This window comes from Halichoeres trimaculatus, unplaced genomic scaffold, assembly GCF_033239565.1.
Source record: "Halichoeres trimaculatus isolate MK-OKI-2021-1 unplaced genomic scaffold, fHalTri1.1 fHalTri1_scaffold_2, whole genome shotgun sequence".
NCBI lineage: Eukaryota > Metazoa > Chordata > Actinopteri > Labriformes > Labridae > Halichoeres > Halichoeres trimaculatus.
Genome location: NW_027437180.1, coordinates 25,040,911 through 25,053,264, shown reverse-complemented (window position 1 = coordinate 25,053,264; position 12,354 = coordinate 25,040,911). Strand labels below are relative to the sequence as shown.

General features: G+C 40.3%; 1 protein-coding gene across 5 annotated transcripts in view; it reads right to left on the bottom strand.

Moving 5' to 3' along the window:
- Positions 1 to 12,354, bottom strand: part of lrba (LPS-responsive vesicle trafficking, beach and anchor containing) — a 198,139-nt gene that overhangs the window by 137,677 nt on the left and 48,108 nt on the right. For all 5 annotated transcript variants that reach the window (XM_074686425.1, XM_074686435.1, XM_074686454.1 and 2 more), the window contains exons 11-21: positions 11,980 to 12,088; positions 11,462 to 11,614; positions 10,937 to 11,105; positions 10,586 to 10,665; positions 10,276 to 10,338; positions 9,638 to 9,735; positions 9,209 to 9,301; positions 8,188 to 8,296; positions 7,763 to 7,844; positions 5,593 to 5,716; positions 5,286 to 5,478 (exon numbers count right to left, since the gene is read on the bottom strand). In XM_074686425.1, the coding sequence (XP_074542526.1) occupies positions 5,286 to 5,478; positions 5,593 to 5,716; positions 7,763 to 7,844; positions 8,188 to 8,296; positions 9,209 to 9,301; positions 9,638 to 9,735; positions 10,276 to 10,338; positions 10,586 to 10,665; positions 10,937 to 11,105; positions 11,462 to 11,614; positions 11,980 to 12,088 (1,273 nt within the window). The remainder of the gene's footprint in view (positions 1 to 5,285; positions 5,479 to 5,592; positions 5,717 to 7,762; positions 7,845 to 8,187; positions 8,297 to 9,208; positions 9,302 to 9,637; positions 9,736 to 10,275; positions 10,339 to 10,585; positions 10,666 to 10,936; positions 11,106 to 11,461; positions 11,615 to 11,979; positions 12,089 to 12,354) is intronic.

The following is a 12,354-nucleotide window of genomic DNA, read 5'->3' as shown; positions in this document are numbered from 1 at the left end:
TCAAAAAGAAAAGAAAATTTAGAAACTGTGAAGAGGGGAGAGACCGAAAGTGAGTCATTGCGAGGGGGAGAAAGGAAAGGGAGAGAAAGGCGCTGATTATTTGTAATTAATTAGGCGTTATTGTTCTAAATTAGCCTGCTACATGGGTGCTCATTAATCTTCTGTAGCGGGGAGCAGTGATTGGTAATCCATAGCTGTTTTCTGAGTGCACAGCCTGCTCTAAATGCACCAGTAGTCTGTCTCTTTCTCTCTTTTCCTTCCCTCTTTCTCAGTGATCACACAGCAAGACCTTCTACCCCATTAGTTTGAGCTTAATTTGACATTTAGCATTTTTAGCAATTAAAAGGCTGCATTCAGGGCGCTCTGCTATGGAAATTATGCAGATAGCAGTGCAGAGCATAACGTCATAGATTCAGGATGCAGTCTAAGCATTAAGATGATGTATGTTGGCCTTAAATGGGGCTCTGCAACAGATCCAGTTACCATTAGACAGAGGTAGTATATGTCTCTGTGGTTTTTAAAAGAACGTTTAGTCGTGCTACAATATATAGAACCTGCCTTGGGTGGCTTAGGCATCAGCGCTGATCTAATCTAATTTCATTCTCCTGCACGGCTCGGCCTGGCCTCAGTGGGGTATGGGAAAATGTTATGGTAATGTACAAAAACATGGTGGGCTTTTCTAATGTGACAGGTAACATGGAATTAACTGGCTGCAGCTTCGTACAAAAAGTCTTGACTTGTTTTTAGGAGGAGACATGGTGACATCAACACAAAGAGGATCCCACATTCAGTTCCTGTGATGTTTGAAAAATAATAAATAAAACTTCCCTCTCCTTTGGGCAAATGATAAATGAACTCATGTCTCCTGTTGGTGCGGCTGATTAAAACCAGCATAGATCCAAACACCATTAAATGTAAGGTGCTGGTCAGGGTGGCAAAGTGCTGCTGATCCTGCAAGACCTCCACAGTGGGAGTTCGCAAGACCCCCACAGTGGGATCCTGGGAGTCCCCTTTTAGATAAGTAGAGACCAACCACAAAACAAAGGGGAAATAGGGAGGGCAGCCTGGTTCTAATCCGATTAGCTAAATTTAATTCGTCCTCCAAAATCAATGTCATCTGCTACCGCTGCACTGGCTGGGTGATTTTTTTTTTGCCCTTATTTGTGATTTCTTCTTTTCTCACTCCTTGTAGAAACATTTCTCTGGTAGTTTACTGCTGCTGTCTGGTCCAGTGATATTTATTCAGTCTTTAGCTGTAATTTCTATCGCAACTGTAGGTGGATGAGCTTACAGGCCAATGCACACTACAGCAAATTAAAACATAACTACCTAGCACTTTGATTTCTCTATTATTTGCTTCAATAACCAGATATTGACAAAGAATTGCAGAATCTGATCAAATCCAACATTGCTAGTTTCTTTTTCTTTTGAATTTTAACAACAACTCTGAATACAGGGCAGTTATCTAGCATGTATTTTTTTATGTCCTCACTTTCTCCTCCTTTGTTTTAATATCAGTGCATCTATCTGAACCCATTAAGACGGCTGACCGCGTGTAAAATGTCTGAATTAAGGTGACTACTTTTCAAATCATCAAAACAGAAAATTAAACTTCATCTTTTTAAAAAGTCAGGAAACACTTAAATGTAGCCAAAGTCAAACAGCTGTTTGTTACATGGTTTAACAAACTATGTCGAAGTGGTTTGTGGATATCATTGAGGAATGTGCAGGGTTAGCATCAGCAGCCTTCGTTACTCTTTGCTGGTTAGTACCAACACTCCTACGCTAATAAAGCTTTGCTCCAGTTAAACAGTTGTATGCTTGTTTAACCGTCACAGCTTTTATACAGCTGTATCTCTGTTTACTTAATCAAAATACTGCCATCATGCTATGACATGCCATTGGTCGTCTGTACTTGTTGTAAACTAGGTAGAAAAGCATTTTCAAGTAAAAGCCTTAGCCATTATGCGTAGCTACAGCTCACGGCTAGTGGCTGCGCTGAGACATACTGTATCCTCAAACAGAATTTTGTTCAAAAACATATAAACAATTTGTTTAACCACCCAGTGTGTGAATTAAATGTGCACAGCTCCAAAAAATAAAGTTGAATGGCAAAACTCTTCCACATTTCCCCTCTAACTTGGAAACTGTGATTAGCACCACTTTAATTAAAGTCTTCCAGCTTTAGAGAGCCACCGCTCATGATGTTTATTATACTTTGTCAAGGATCTGTTAGCTCATATTTCTCTTAGTGGTTAAATGTCTGACATGTATAATGAAGTTAACTGACAGAAGAAGAGTGAAGGACAGAGGAACCTTCATGCCCCAGACGTTTTCTTTCGGAGAACTCCTTCTCAAACTGATTTGTGCGCAGAGATGGATGAGGGGCACCTTGGGTGGGTTTGTGTGCTGATAGTAGGGGGGGTTGTTGTGTCACTGTGCCCACCTGCAGGAACATCTGTCTATTCACAGAGTAGGAAAGTGCAGACACTCTTTCTAATGACTGACATCAGAGGCTACACTTACTAACACATGCAGGCACAAAGAAAGCAGCTCCGTGCAAACAGATTTATTCATCCTCTCATGATTCAGATTTTAAAAGAATCATAGCCAGTTTCTTTGTGCTTCTTCCTACTCCGATGTGAGGCAATGAAGGTAATATAATCTGAAATTAAAAACCTCTGAATGCTAAGCGAGCCACTTCACCACATCACAACAAGAGTGGCTTGAACTCATGAGGAAGTGGGGTCGTGACAAACCAAGCATCTGCATTGTTTGCAGTAAAGCTTGCACACTTTAATCTACTTTGAGATTCATTATCAGATTAATTTATTCACTGTGAAGTCAATCTGTTAGTAAATGGCTATTTTAGAGAATGTACCAGAAGTCGAATTGCTCCTGCAAGAACTTCTAGCAGGTGTGAGTGAATATAAAGAGTTTAATATCCAATGTTTTATAGCCAATAAAACCTGGAAAGAAGGAGAACTTTGAGCAGAAATAGGAAACTCAAATTGTACAGCATACATTCTATAATTTTCACTGGTGACAGCTTCTTTTTAGTTTGTGTGTACTTTCTTTTAAATATTTTTTCTTTGTTGCAAAATGAATTTTATCTTAGAGCACATTAACAAAAATCATGTACATAAATTCTCATTCATAGACAAAATCTAAAGCATAAAGAGTAAGTGTCAGTAAAGAGGAACAAACAGGCTTCAGCATCAATTCCTTAATTTGATAAAATTCCAAAGTGAGGACTATAAACTAGTTTACAAAAGACTGACAGAATCAAAAGGTCCATGTTAAGGAAATGTGTGCAAGTATGTATTTGTGAAAGCATGTATGCATTTATCAAGAAGCTCCCACAGCGCTGGTTGTATTTATGAGGCCTTGTTTCTCTGATTGTTCTCGCACAGTTCCGATGAATATTCAATGGGCTCAGAGAGAAGGGCTTCCTAGAGCCCAAGAGAAAAGGAGGGCAAGGAGAAAACGTGCCTTGTAACTCACATTCACACATACACACATGCACACACACTATCCTGTGTGTGCACACAGCCCCGCAGCAGTGGGAGGAGAGAGCAACAGTGACAAACAGCTTTGGTGCTACAAAGGTGGCAGGAAATCTATCAAACGGGACAATAAAATTGCAATTGAGTTTCTTTAGCTTTTTTTTTTTTTTTATAGCAGATGCATGTATCTCAGCGGCTAGCTCCCACTGCAACTACCCTACTCATAGGCAGGGGCTCTGCTCTGTGCTGGAAAAGTGTGCGCGTTTGTGTGTGTGTTTATCTCACATCTTACAAGTGCATGGGTTTATTCACAAACACTGTGTGTGAGATTGTGTTGTTAAACAAGGGCTGGGAACTGTAACCAGAGCCAAGAAGAAAGAGAATTAATCTTCTGCAATTATAGGGAAAAAAAGGCAATTACAACTCGCCGTGTACAAAGAACAATAAACAGTTTCTGCACTTTGTCAGATTGCAAGGTGGGACCCTGAAAACACTGCAGCTATTTGAGCGGATGGAACAAGCACTGAGGGTTAGAATGAGATGAAATCCTATGTGAAGAAATGCACAACATAAACAGGTGAAATTAAAACTATTTTCCAATTCATACTTATTTATTAACATCATATGTTTTTTTTTCTTACGCCAGTATGGCAATCTACGTTGACTTGTTGACTGTTAGATTTAATATCTTTAAAGAGAAAAAAACACATTAATTTCACTGTTTTAATTGAGCAGAAAGAGAAAATTACTCACACTTTTCAAGTTAAAAACACACTGTATGTGTATTGTGATACATGATGTGAAATTTTCCTTTTCTTTGTTTGTGTTTTCCTTTTAATGCAGCCCTCAAACACTGGTATGGACCCATATTAGATCTGCGTTTGTGTTTGTCTCCCTGCAGGTTAGTTTTACAGTGTTAAGAGGTGTGCAGAGATAAACATCAAGCATACACACACACATACACCACTGTTCTTTGGTATGACCCATCTTCCTGAGCAGTCTATCTGTGCCCCCTACTGGACACCAATGCTCACAGCACCCCCACTCGCTACAGTGAGGCATCTCGTATCACCAGCACTTCTTTAACTCACCATTCAATCTGCTGGGCTTAAAAAGCTCTCTGACCACAATCTGACACCAACCTCAATTACTTCACTGCTTTGGAGGAGAATCAGGAAACGTGATATCAACAGTGAATTTCTAAAGTAGTGTTTAAAATTCAGCTTTTGGAAATAAGAAGTGCCAGGAGTTTATTTTTATCAGCGTGAAGGAAAGAGACTTGAAATATAAATACAGGAGTGGAGGGGCTGGTGGGCTCATTCTCATTGGTTTATATCCCAACTAACTTTCAAACAGCTTCCATAGCTTAATCAGATGGGCACGAAGAGGCGAGGTTCAATTACTGTGCTACTCTAAACTACAGCTTAGAGGGTCAGACGATAATGCTTTCTAATTTCTTATTTCACAAACTGCATTATGTCACACTTTAACCTAACATATGGGTGACAGAGCTGAGGGCTCAGACTGCTGTAAATTCAGCTGGATTTGAGCTTAGAAGGAGGGTTACAGTTACAGTCACATGGTGCATGTTTAGGCTGACGACACTTCTGCAAAACTGGAGTGTGTGTGTAGAAGAGATGAAGAGTGTGTGAGGTAAAACTTAAAGAAACAACTGAAAATGTAACAGATGAGGGGAGAAAGGAAGATAAACAAAGCTGTATTTAAGTGTGTGTATAATAGTGTGTGTGGGGTGTGCATGCTTGTAATGAGCGCTCTGACCTTGGAATGGGTGATGGACAGGGTGTCCACCCAGACTCGCCAGCCGCCCCACTCATATTTGATGGCGTGGTACAGCAGGATGCGGAAGATGGCGTACACCATCTCTGTGATTTTCTGCTCCTCACTGTTTCGTGGGTTGATGAAGCACAGAGAGAGCATCCACTCCTGCCACACGGAGCACTGCAGCAGGCTCCTGAAACAGAACAGCACGATTGAGCTCTTTATGTGACTCCCTTGGCGTGCTCAAACTGCACGGATTGTAGCGTGTGATGCAGTTCTCCTATTCGTGAAGCAGTTGGTTTCTTACCTGCGGTTCTCTCGGCTGTTATTGAACAGTTTGATCATGTCTGACAGAAAGACTCTGCGCACCTCCATGCTCTCGGGGGATGGGGGAGAGTTTTTCAGCAGGGCAGCTATTACCTTCAGAATTTCTGGAAATAAAAACAGAACATACAATCTGTTTATAGAAAAATATGTTCATAGTTAAGGAGAAAAAACTTGAGGGAAGTGCCTAAAAATGTCCAACAAACTTCCTTTTCTGCTCAAAGAGAACGTCTGTTTTTGTAATATTCCCTTTACAACACAAAGTTGTATTTTCAAGGAGCACAACAAAAAAATGTTGGATTCGGAAACATTCATCATTTTTCTTGGAAATATAACCAGCTCTGTGGCACAAAAGGGAAAACTGCACAAATCAACAACAAAATCACACACATTAGTCTCAACATGTGCAAATCACTGAGTCACAAACTATCTGAACTTGCAGCTACACACCTGAAAATTTGTGCCCGGTGTAAGAAAAACAGAGCAGAGGAGAATAAAAAAAGACGTAGCCATTGATCTTTATCACACTGTAATGGTTTTGGTATTGTTTCAAACAGGAGATTCAGAGACACAGGCCCTCTCTGGAAGGCTTGGCTTCGGTTAAACCAAAGAGACTGACTGTTTAGATGAATTATCTAGACAGTGTCAATGTTCATTTGCTCTGAGCAGCGAGACGGTGGGGCTTGGATTTCACTTGTCTCTTCAGACCTTGGCGCTAACCGATGCCCCCTTGCCCCAGCAGACGGTTGTGTTGTTTCTACGCCTTAGTCACTCAAATTATGAGTCGCTGAACCTTTACCGCCAGAAAATTACCCCAGCATGTACCGGGAATGAGGACGGAGGGATGGCGTATTCCCTTCTTTTTTCCATTTGCTCTTGGTTTACTTTCCCTTGAGTTAATTTGAGGGAAACGGTACTTCCTTGGTTTGTTTGATTGGCTCTGACGTTACTAAAGACTGCAATCAGGGGGCCATTTTGGGAGTTTGTCACAGATTAAATCAAGAGAATGCACGGTAAAGGAGAACCAGACCACCGCTCTACGTTCCATAGTATGCGCTCACATGTAAAAAAGCCGTACAGGGTTTCGGTGATATATACCGCCTGTCTAGGATGGTTGGATCGGAAAGTTTTTAACACAATAAAGGCTTAAGATAATCAAAGTGTGACTACAGCGGGGCCTTGTCAGATTAAGGCTGGTTGGAAGTAAACCTTGGTTGTGATTGTACCAAGTGCTTGGATTTCAAACTGATTAAAGATGTTCTGTGAGTGTGTGCACAAGGTGAATGTATGTGTGGAAAAGACAGGGAAGGTTTTTTCTCAGCTGAAATGAATACTTATGACTTCAAAACAGAAAAAAATTGACATACAGGAGGTGAAAAAAAAAGGATAAAAACACTGATCCTAGCCTGGAAATCCAGCTTTTTATCCTGCGGTGGATAAAAACCTGGGATTTTCTACCCATACTAACACAGTGGAAAGAAGCTGTGTATGTGTTAAAGAGATGTGTGTGTGTTTATGTGTGTGTTAAGGGTAATGTGGTACTCAAAACTATGCATTCATAGTATGCATCCATTTAAGTGTACTTTCATCATACACTGAATGGTGGAACTTTTCTGTTTTATCCATTAATGTTTAAAATATATATGTGATAATTGAATACACAAAAAACAAAATCTTTAGGTCTGAAAAAAATAAAAAAGTGCATAATCAATTTTTTGGGGAAAAAAGATGGTACTCTGCATATGCACTTTTTGAGTACAAGCATTAAAAGTCTTAAATTAAAATCAAACTAAAAAATGAACTTAAAAAAATGTAAATAACACTCCTAAAATAATGCAAGTTTCTTACATTAATCATGTTGTTATGTGCAAATAAAATCGTAAAAAAATGATACCGATTCCAATAAACCTCGCAGATGTGTGTACATTTGTCACACCGACCATCCTCATCCTAGGTTTACATCTGGCGTTTGGTTGTGTGAGAATACCCTCCGGCTGTGAAATTTATGCCTTTCATTTGTTTGACTGTACAGAGCCATCGCACGGCTCCACAGGGAATATATCCTCTGGTGCAGTGAGGAGCAATAGGTATGTAGAGGGGTACGGTGAAGGAGATGATTTAGGAGAGCAGTGTGGTGCAGAGGAGGCACTTACGCGGGTTGAGAATCTTCACAGTGGAGTCGGGGTCCGGATGCTGTTTATGGATCACTTGAGTGCAGATCTGCTCTGTGAGGATCTACCGGGGGACAGAGAGAGGATTCAAGTCGTAAATATCCACATCGGTCTAAACAATAACACAGAAACAAACCTCACTATGGAATACACAAAGCACTATATATGTTTCACTATCAGGTCCTACGCTGATAAATAACTTGAATTAAGTGTTTGCAGGTAGTAGGCCACACATTTTATCACTTTAATGAAGTGTCATGGTAGATTTTAATGAGGCAAAAAGAATCTTGGTTAAGAAGGCAACAAAGTTAGATAAATGAATACCATCATTCAGTAAAATACAGAAGTTATTAAAGCTTTCAGTGATTATTGGAGTGTGCGTGTGTGTGTGTACGCAGAGGGCTAACCTCAAAGAGCACGTTGTAGGTTGTCATTGTGAACTGGCTCGAGTGGAGCATCAGGCGTTCAGTGAGCAGCGAGAAGAGGCCATGACTCAGCATGACCTCAGATTTTCTCCTGGTCAGGGTATTAGGAGATCAAAGGTTGGTTAGTACACATCATTATTTGTCAAACCATCATCGTTTGAGGGGAATTACCAAACTGCCACGTGATATACTTGCTACCTAGCCTTGGTCTGTCTTGTTAAATGTATTTTTAATCTCAGTGGGAATTTCTGGTAAAACAAAGCTTTAATGCAAAAATAAATAAAAAAAACATGTCTTTAGATAAAAGCACTAACTGACCACAACTGGAATTTTTATTTGAAAAATACTGAACAACTCTTGGAAAAAAAAATCTTCCAGGAAATGACAACAGAAAATCTGGAGTTTTTGATGATTCAAAGAGTTGCAGCAATTGATATCTGCAGAAATATAAATCAGCTGAGCTCCAGCTGACTTTGGCTACAGAGGAAATGAAAAGAGATTCCACGCTGCTCTAAATGAAAAAGGTCTTCACTGAAAAGCTTTCATCACTTTCATCTTTGATTATGGCTTAACTTCTGCTTTCACTGTAGCTTGGATTAGAAGTAAGAGTCGACCCTGACTGAGACAAAAAGTCTCAGTCAGACTTGCATCTGGACTAGAAGATAAAAAAAATGTCCAGAGTGTGTTCTGATTCTCTTATCTCTCTTTGGGGTAAAAACAGGTATAAGTAAAGGTATATTAAAATAAGCATGTGGCAGTAACACACATAATCAACTTTTATTTTGTAGCCTATCTTTAACAGTAAGGCCTAAAACTGGAAAAATAATTCACATTAACAACTAGAACTATTCATATGCAGCCTCTTATTGAGGATCTTAAACCTGAGAGCAGTTTCTTACAATTTTCTAAATTAATGGACCTTTTGTCCCATTATGTATAATCACGATTTCTGATAAATTTCCCTGAATAGAAAATTTATCCTGGATTTTGTGACGATACTTACTTTGGTGTCATGTATTTCAGAAAGTAGCCCATAACTTTGAGTGCCTGCACTCGAATTGGTTCAGACTTTGAGGCCAAAAGCTTGTAAATCACACTGTAAAAACAAAAAAAAATCTAATTACATTTAAGTTAAAAGAATTCATAAAATAACTGAAAAGTAAATCAACAACATAACTTGTGGCTCTTTATGACAGACAAATAAATACAAATAAATACAAATAAATACAAAGAATTGAAAAGACTTCCTCAAGTAATCATTTAACAAATTAAACACAAAACCAGACTCAACAATTGTTTTGTTTTAAGTGTCAACAATATGATGACAGTGAAGACATGCTGTGAGGTTGTTTTATGTTTTAACTGTGAGCAAAAACTGTATTTAAAAAAATTATGAGCTCATCTGCAAACCATCAAAAACCCTAAACATTACCGAATCCCATTGCGCTGGTCGAAGGCCTGGATCATTGACCCGGGATGTTCAGACATCAGAGCCACCAACAACTGCAGCACATCCATGAGGTTGTCATCCTGTGAGGTGGAGAAGTTAAGACCTGAATGTACTCCAGTTTTTAAAGTTGACTCTTTACTCATTATAAAAGATGTAAAGAGTCAACTTCCTCAGGGAATATTTTAAAGCTCACAGGAATTGTACAAAGACATAAAGGTAGATTATTTAATGCTGCCTATTCTTGGATTTTGTGGATACTGCAGTAAAAACTCTCTGAAAATAATATCTCTAACTCTACAGTCAGGATATGTTTTTCTCTATAAAACAGAGGCCTGCGACATGTTAGTTACATTTTCAGGCAATGCTGTAATCATCTTCTGTTCTTACAAGGTTCACTGCCTTTCTGACTGATCTGACTGATTCAGTTGTTATTCATCACTCCACCGTAAACAAAACCACTCCTGTCAGGTCCACTGACTGGCAGGCAAAATAACAAGAAACAGTGATGCTGCTTTCAGAAACAGGAATGGCTCTTGTTCTGCTCTTCAGATGGTGGGAGTACTGAAGTGTTGTGTTGCCCTCTGGTGGTGGGTGATGGGTGAACCACAGCAGATACCTACCTCATGCATGGTAAGGAGGTAGTTGAGGATACTCTGTAGCTCATCTTCTTTGACTCCATGATCCTGTAAATTATGATTCATACAACAATTTGTTTAATTGTGATGTGCATCAATTACTTGTTGAGTGTAATACAGGTCTGAAGATACTGTTATTTTGAAAAGACACCAAAGGCTGAAGTGAAAAGTTCACCAGTGAGACAAACATCACAAATGGAGGCACTAGAACACATGATTTTGGAAATTCACTATTCTTTAATTGAGCCAGTAAAAGTGTGTTTTGTTCAGTCTGTCTTTGTCTTCATGGACTTACCTTCATTATGAGCTGCTTCACAAACAACAGCAGGAAGGCTCGCAAAGGAAAAAGCTCCCTGTCATTTGGCCTGGGACCATCTGAAAGCCCAGAGAAAAAACATGAAACAATGGCTAATAACTCATTATTAAGTATGAATGAGTTGGATCAGACGAGAAAATCAGAGATTATTTTTTCTTTTCGAAAGCGAAATCATTCACCTGATGTGCACAAAAAAATGCTTGTATAACCTGCCTGGACATGCATCATCTGTGCATACTATATACTTTAAATGAGACCATTGGGTGCAGTGTTCCATCTTTACATTTCTCTATACAAACAATACAGGTTAGTGTCTTTAGATATCCTCACCAAGGCCTTTGGGCATGATTCCACTGCGGTCCTGTGGGTTAACAACCCAGTAGTAGTATTTTAGTGTGTGCATGACCTGGAGTACAGTGCCCACTCTGCGGATGGTGTTGTAGATGGTCACTGTACTGATGAACTCTGTAGCCAGGTAAGTGTACAGTGTTAGCTGCACCTAAAAAAAACAAGAGCAGATGCATGAGTTTTGGCCAGTTTGTGTGCATCTTAATTTTAATAAAGAAAGAGGCTGGGAAGTGTTGCAGGCAAATCCTCTTCTAAATAACAGTCAGTCAGTTACAAGCTCACCATAGACCCTGAGGTGAACTCTCAAACACTGAAATCAAAAAGTAGTGCAGCACTGCACGGAGCTGATGATGACGGTGCAGGTCTGTGAGTGAGCATGTTAAGGTAGCAGATCTGTGTATGTGTCTCAACTAAGTGCTTGCGGACATATTTCCATCTTTAAAAAAGTAACTCAGTTCAAACTGTGCTGCTGCTGCTGCTGTGTGTGTGTTTGGGTCTTACTGTTACCTTGGCAGGGGCATGAATCCAGATGGCAGGGTTGAACAGAATGTGATCACACAGCTGCTTGAGCAGCAAGATGCCGTTCTGCAAATTGCTAAGATATCTGGAAAAGGCCAGCACGATGTCCAGTACGGGCCGCGTCACGTGCACCTTGGAATACTGGAGCACAGACAGAGAGAGGTGCGACAGGAGCACAATAGGAGGTGGGAGGAAGGAGAGGGCGATATGTCAGGGAAAGGAGGCAGAGATGTGGAAAGCAGAAAGGGGTGAATGAGGCTCCACACAGGGGAGGGGAAGGAAAGGTCACATGCAGAGAAAGATGAGAAGGAGCTCCTCTTCTGCCTAACAAGCACACAGGCCAGCTGTGACCTCCAAATACAGCTGAGGGGAAACAAAGTATGCCTCATATTAAGTGTTGGTGCATTAAGGGAATGAAGATCAGCCTCACTGCCACACTGGGCTCAATACCTGCTACAGGGTGATAGTTCATTTCTGTGCCAGCTTAACCAATCTGTTTGCCTCACCTTTTCCAAAGTGTAGCCAATGACGAGGAAGCCTTTGCAGGCCAGGACCTGCTCTTGCATGGCCACAGAGTTCTTTAAGAGCTCCATCACAAAAGAAAGCAAAGTGCAGCTGGGAAGCAGACAAGGAGATAGCGACAAAAAAAGGGAGAGAGAGTTAGACAGTGACAATAATCCATGTAAGCTGCTGACAAAGCCCTGACAGTGAAGGGTATATCCTACATGAAATGTGATTGAATGAGGGTGTCGTGTCCCCATTGTGTTAGCAAGACAGATTCCGGTTAGCATCACCTTGAGGGCAGAGAGATGTAACAACCTTGCTATTTACAAGCAAGATGGCCTCACAGCTTTCAAGCTCAGCATTCCATCAAAGAATGA